This window comes from Grammomys surdaster, unplaced genomic scaffold, assembly GCF_004785775.1.
Source record: "Grammomys surdaster isolate TR1022 unplaced genomic scaffold, NIH_TR_1.0 126391, whole genome shotgun sequence".
NCBI lineage: Eukaryota > Metazoa > Chordata > Mammalia > Rodentia > Muridae > Grammomys > Grammomys surdaster.
In genome coordinates, this window is record NW_021621185.1 from 17,373,696 (window position 1) to 17,381,001 (window position 7,306).

Here is a 7,306-nt window from a genome sequence, read left to right on the forward strand (position 1 = left end):
TGTGACACACAGATACTTTCAGGAAAAATACCCATACACATAAAAATAAAAATAATTTAAAAAAAATAAAGGACTCCCTTCTGTGAAAATATAGGCATTCTCTAATTAGTCTGTTGCTGTTATATTTTTAGTGAGAGTTTCCTATATATTAGTGTGTACAAAAACTCAATTTTAAATATCAGAAAATTAAGGGGGGCTGGAGAGATGGCTGAGCAGTTAAGAGCATAGACTGCTCTTCCAGAGATCCTGAGTTCAATTTCCAGTAACCACATGGTGGCTCACAACCATCTGTAATGGGATCCATGCCCTCTTCTGGTGTGTCTGAAGAGAGCAACAGTGTACTCACATACATTAAATAAATTAATAAAAAACTCTAAAATTAAAGCTGTTAACCTTTTGTTTGGTGTCAGTATGATGCTCTCATAAATAAGCAGACAGCCCACTTGTCTAATTTGATTGTGTTTAACTTGGGCGACATCAGTGAAAGCCTTTAACATTGGGAATAATTGGAGTATTATTTTATGATGGATGATTGGCAAATCCTTGTTTTTTACTTTTAATACATTGCAAATAATCTTTTTTGTATGATGATGGACAAATAAGAATGATTTTTTAAATTTGTGATTTTTATTTAATTATTTAACACATAATTGTAGACAACTCTGTTCTTAATTATAGCATGAAAATATAATAAAAAATAAGCTAACCTTTCATTTCTTCCTTTCCCAGGAACAAAGGGACAGAACTGTTATACTTAGAAATCCTAGAATCCTTTTCTCTAATTCTCCAGTTACTTACTGGTCTGTAGTATAAGCAGCAGAGCATTGAGATTTCTAAAGGACAAACTTAATGTTGCTATTTTTCATTTCAGGAAAGTGAAAAGGACTTGGAAGAAGCCGAGGAGTATAAAGAAGCCCGCATAGTGCTGGACTCCGTGAAGCTGGAAGCCTGACGTTTTTCTCTATGGGGTGTTTTTATGCATTAAATCCCAGGGTCCATTCTACAATTCGTTATTTTCGGCCACTGCTGTGTTTAATAATATAAAAACATGGTTCTTTTTGTGCAGTTGCATATATTTATCTTTGCATAACTTAATGTGTCAAATAAATGAGTTCATCTAATAAAATTGTTGTTTTATACTTTACCAAATTTCCAGTTGACCACTTAGTTAAATGTCATTAAATCGGGTGGTTTTGAAGTTTATCTGAAGTGTAAATACTTCATAGTCCTAGGTTGGGTTTAAAACTAAAGCCAGTCAACCAGCTGGGAGCACCAAGGGGAGGCTCTGCCTGTGCAGATGTGGGAAGCCTGTCCCCGCTGGGCAAAGACTCCCCCACCCCCAACCCATGTTCTGTGAGTGAGCCCAATGCACTCCTTGGCTCCCCAGATTGGACTTTTATGGGAGCATGCTTCGGTTGTTGTTGGGCCCTTAGGATGAGGGCAGACTTTGTCCCCCGGGAAGGAATGTTAGCAACGTGATGGAACACCCAGACGTGGACTCATTGTCTTTCCTTCCTGTCCCTTTTTGGTTTTGTCCTCGTGATGGAGCTAGGGCCTCAGTGTGGCAGGTTTTGTCCTGGTGATGGAGCTAGGACCTCAGTGCGGCAGGCAGATGTGCTCCTACCCAGCTGCGTCTCCAGCTGGATTTTCGTTAATTTTTTTACTTTTTCTTCTGAGATAGGGTCTTGTTCTGTTGGTCGGGTTGCCATGAGCTCACAATGTAATACGCAGAGGCCTCGAACTTAAAATATCTACCTGCCTCAGGACCCTAAGTAGCCAGGGTTACAGACCATCAGTGCCAGATACAGCCAGACTGCCTTGATGGACTGGAAATGGTATTTTGTCATAAAGTATTTTTCCTGCAGGATTATAAACTTATTAACAAATCATTTGTAGGTTTTCCTCCCTCAAATACACAATTCATTTAGTTTTTTACATGCCTGGAACATGTGTGTAAACTTTATGGCCCAAGCTGTACATGAAACAGGGCTGGAAAGAGCTTTCAACAGTGTGGGTTGCTCTGGTTTTCAACACTGGATGATCGCTCGAAACTCAGGACTGGAGAAGAGAAAATACTGTCCTTTCCTGGCATTTCTGAGGCCCTTTTCCTGCCAGAGTACAGAGTGCACCCTCCTGCTGCCTCAGCCTCTTACTTGTAATTGGCTGTGGGGAGATCATCCCTAGTAAGCCCCGTTTTCCCCAGTGATCCCAACAGGAGCTTCTGGTTGAGCCTCTGATCATTTACATTCTGAATAAGTGTTTATTTCCCAATAACTAGATTGTCCTTCCTTTAACCTGTATTATATCATGTCAACAGTTCCTTAGGAAGAAATAGAACTGCGGGAGAGAAAAGCACACTTAAAGTAAGCACATTCTTATTATATAAGTAATAAAAACTAGTTAATAGAATGTTCATTTAACATTACTCAACTTTCTGGATGGTACCATTCAGAGCCTAACATTTTACAATTGCCTATACCTATGCGCTGAATCTTCCAAATTGAGCAGTCAAACCTGTTTAATCTAGATCACTTTGCAAACTTTATCACATTAGTTGGCTTTAAAAAAATCCCATCAGAGTTAATAAGGACATATCCTATAGCTGGTTATCATTTAAACCTTATTATTTGGTCATTTAGATAAACCGTGGAGAGATTAATCCTTTCCTTGATGGCGAATCGGGGGCCTTTAAATGTCGGTGGGAATTTGACTCATGCGAGAAAGTGTGAGTTGTGAAGCCGTGGGCATGAAAGGGTTAATCAGATGATTTAGTCCTTGAAGCCCTGTTGAGTATGTTAGCTGGAAAGAAATTGAATGGTTCAGAAATAGTGTACTGTCAAACAAATTAGAAGTATTAGTGCACTTGAAGTTCAAGAGTGCTTCTTAACGGCCACATCGCACTTACGGCTCTTCTGCTCTTCTGAGAAGTACCTGTCATACTCAGCCAGGTGGGATTACCTTACGGTAGACCTGCACCATCCTCCTATGTTGTGCCTTCTGATGGGCAGTTAATATGATGCTTTCATATTTCTCAAGGGAAATATTTTCATTTCATCACAAGATATAAATATTTTTATTGCAGTTTTTTCAAATTAATACAGAAAATTTTTTCAGTAGAAAAAAAAAGACAATAAAAACACATGCCTTACAGAGGAAGAAATGCAAATGGATAGTCATGTTTCTTCTGTTCTACTCCAGTAGTAATTAGGCTCAAATTAGTAATGAATACCGAGTTGTTGTCCTGGTGCACTTAAGTATCAGCTGATGAGACTAGCTAAGGAAAGAAAGAAAGAAATACAGGAGACCTTGCATCGTTCTTTCTAAGCACATGATGAGTGCCCGGGAAGCCCAATGGCTGCTGTACTGTGGGAACTTCAATTAACCAGGCACTTTCAAAATTACACAATGGTGAAGGCTTGCATTATGTCACCCAGGAAAACGTGCTCAAGACCTAACCTCCAGACCCTGAGAATGGAGCTGTATTTGTAAATGGGATTCTTGTAGAAAAAGAGGAAACCATTGAGTGACCCAATATGACTGACATCCTAGTAAAATGGGAAGACAGGACAAGGCCAGATGATGGCTCCCCATGAGCTGTGATGTGATCCTGGTGACGGAGACATAAAGAGACAGGCATGGAATAGTCTCCTATGGGGTCCGCAGATAACGGTACAGAAGCCACAGAGATGGGAAATAGTCTCACCCTCACACCCAGGCTGTAGTCCTTCCAGCCGTTCAAGAACCAAAACGCTCTCAATGTGTGGCACCAGTAACTGAATAGAAAAGAACTGAGCCCCAGAGAATCAGATAGGACACTTTAAAAATAACTTGTACTATATACTGAGAAAAAAGAATTCTGTGAAAAAGGTGTTATTTGTCCTTATGTCAGTCTGAACAATGAATAATACACAACAGGGTTTGGAGCATGGAAGAGATTGAGGGAATGACCGGGTTTTTGTCTTTAAAACAGGAAGCCATAGCTGGCTGGGAGAGATTATGAAAAAGAAGGAGCTCTGCCTACTGTTGGAACTCACTAAGGAAAACCTAAGTGTGGGTCACTTGCCCAGTGAGGGCAAGGCCCTGGGCTTGATCCCTAAAGCGTCTGCACAAGTGTACGCATGCGTGCTTCCTAAAAGGAGAAAATGGTGTCAGAGCAAATTATCTATGATATATACGGAAATATATACAAATCTACATCTAATTAATTCAGCTATTTCAGATCCCCGAAGGAAAAGTATTATTCAATGACTGGCTAGCAATCTGGAAAACAAAATGCCAAACATCTTTACCTGTGACATCAAAATACACTTCAGTTGGTCAGTGATTTCAGTATAGAAAAGAAAGTAAAACGCTAAAAGAAAACACTGATAAAGAGGTTTCAGTTGGCACAGTAAGAAGGAATTTAATGCAGTTAGGAGAGTATTTTGAACATTCTCCACAAAATAATGTATAGATACAACCCAGCCTGCATCAAAACTAAAGATAAGGAAAAGAAGCAGGAAAATCTTAAAGTGGAGTGTGGGCGGGAGGGCCTGGAGAAACACAGGAAGCTGCAGTGGATGGTCAAGTTTCTAATGGTTGGAAACGTGAGATTATACCAGTACTAAGGTGGAACAGATGACAGTCGCTAAGCCACATCCGATCCATACCAACACTTGCTGATAGAACTGGCCTTTCAAGTTGGAGCTAAAAGAATGGCTAGCTCCACTGCAGTAAAATGGAACTGGCAAGGTAGTTATATACTGAGAGCTAGGGGTATAGCATTAAATACTAGAGCACTTGCCTTCCCTGTGTGAGGCCTGGGTTCAATCCCATCCCAGTGCCAAAAAAAAAAAAAAAAAAAAAAAAAAAAAGATTTCCAGGGCTGGAGAGATGGCTCAGCAGTTAAGACTGACTGCTCTTCCAGAGGTCCTGAGTTCAATTCCCAGCAACCACATGGTGGCTCACAACCATCTGTAATGGAATCTGATGCCCTCTTCTGGTGTCTGAAGATAGCGACTGTACTTACATAAAATAAATAAATCTTTTTTAAAAAAAGTGTGTATATATATATGTGTATATGTATTTCCATCTTATCCTACACAACAAAGTAAACTGAAGTGGATAAAGGGCTGGAGAGATGGCTCAGTGTTTGAGGGTACTGGCTGCTCTTGAGAATCAGGGGTCTGTTCCTAGCACATGAATGGCAGCTCACAACTGTGTTCTGGGGGATCTCTTCTGGCCATCTTCAGGTACACACACACGGCATGGTACACGTGTCTATGCATGCTAAACACATAAACACATTTTAAAAAGCAAATTAAAGAAATGTGTGCAGTAAATCTTGCTCTCCTGCTGGAATGCTTTTGAGCAAGACAAAGGTATCAGCAGCTTGTGTTGTGCGTAGAATTTGAACAAGATGCTGCGATTAAAACTTCTGTGATGTCCGAGCTGAGATTACGATCTTAATAGACAAGTGTTAGTGCTACCTCTGGGAACTGTGAAAAGAAAGAAACCTCAGAGTTCTTCCCACATGTTTGCTGACTCAAAAGCTGCAAATCTACTTTCAGTCTCCAGTGAGTGCCTCATCACACGTACGCATGCTCCATTCGCACTTCGTGGCCCTTCCCCCTGACTCCACACACAACTTAGGGGTGTTGTTGGGTTCCTGAGGTTTTAGTCTGCAGGGCTAATCCGTGGAGGGTTAATTACATACAAGCAAAAGCAAGTGGTACATGCTGCTTCACATATCTGAGCCACAATCAAAGTCAATCGAGAAGAGCAATGACTGGGAGTGGCTTCATGGTAGCCTCCTGCCGAGCATGCTGGTGGACCTCAGCACCACAAAAAAACGCCATCTCTGGGTCTACAGCAGCTTACTCACTTCTGGAGCAGCATCTCCAGCTCAAACCTTGGGTTATCAGCCATATTTCAGCAAATTATTTAATTTCAAAAATAAAACCAACCAACGAACAAAAGCAAAAGGTAAAAGCCACCAGCTGATGGATGAAGGTGACTCCAGCCGGTGGATGCTTCCATGGATGACGTTGAGAGAAAACAGCTGCTGCTCCTACAACAAGAGCCAGCCAGACCTGATGGGCCATGATCTACACAGAGAAGGGAAATGGAGACTGCTGCTTAGATGGGGTTTTGGCAGAATTATGGGAATTCGGTAAGTATCCTGAAAGCACTTACTGTCTCCTGAGGTTGGGCTAACAAATTGGAGACAGAAACTAGGCAACTTTTGTTAGGGTTCAGGAATCGCCAAACCCTATGAACGCTGATCTCAGTTAAGCAAGAATAGTTTATTGAACGTGCACCCTAACACTGCTAAATATTGCCCCCCAAGGCCTGGTTGTCCCCAGGGACAAGAGAGTCTGCAGGTGACCTTGTCCCCCAAGTTATCCCCGATTGGTGAATAAAGATGCCTACAGCCTACTACTGAGAAGAATTGAGATAGGCCAGGCTTGGGGTTCCTGGAGACCATGAGGCGAGAGAAAAAGGGGAGAGAAGAGATGCCATAGGGTAAGAATCTTAAAATCATGGCCATGAGGGCTGGCCAGTTGGAGTTAAGAGCAGCACAGACAGAACATAGTAATAACTCAGGGTTATCGATAGGAAAGGAGATTCTAATAGCACAGAGGGTAGATAACGGTCCAGCTTTGGTGCTGATAAAGGCTTATAAATGAAAGATCGAGTGTGTCTTTTATCCAGGAACCAAATGGTCAAAGTCAGGGTAAAAGTCTGATCGGGATTAAACGTATTCAGCAACACCCTCCTGCCAACTGCTCTCCATTTCCGGTGCACTTGCCCTGTGTCCTCTTTCCAAGTCCAGTGAATCATTCTCAAGTTCCTTTTTCACCCATATCCACTTAAAAGTATTTTCTCTACTAGGCCAAGAAGCTGTAAAACAACCCCTGCATGTCACAGTGAAGGCTGTACACACTCAGTATCCTTTATTCATTGATTCAGTTTGCTGATATATTTGAGGGGCTTTGCATGTATGATCCTGAGAGACAGTGTGCGCTAGTATTTTGTGTCTCTATCTGGATATGGCATAGATGCTGCCTCATAGGATGAGTCTATCTCCTCTGATTCTGTACTCTGAGACTGCAAAGTGGGTTAATTCCTTTCCTTAACGTTTGACTGATTGGTTTTATAAGCCTGGTGCTTTCAGTTTTAGAAGGTTGCTAATTACTGAATCAATTTCTTTAATTGGTACAGGTCTATTGATAATTTTGTCTAATATTCAACCTCTTCTAAAATGTTCAGATATCTAGTTCCTTAGGTTATAATTTAGAGGTGGCACATTCACTGATGGGCATCG

General features: G+C 41.3%; 1 protein-coding gene across 1 annotated transcript in view; it reads left to right on the top strand.

Moving 5' to 3' along the window:
• The window catches only part of Tbca (tubulin folding cofactor A), a 57,620-nt gene extending 56,476 nt beyond the window's left edge, over positions 1-1,144 (top strand). The window contains exon 4 of the mRNA XM_028760133.1: positions 872-1,144. Within this exon, the coding sequence (XP_028615966.1) occupies positions 872-952 (81 nt within the window). The 3' untranslated portion in view covers positions 953-1,144. The remainder of the gene's footprint in view (positions 1-871) is intronic.
• Positions 1,145-7,306: the final 6,162 nt, after the last annotated feature.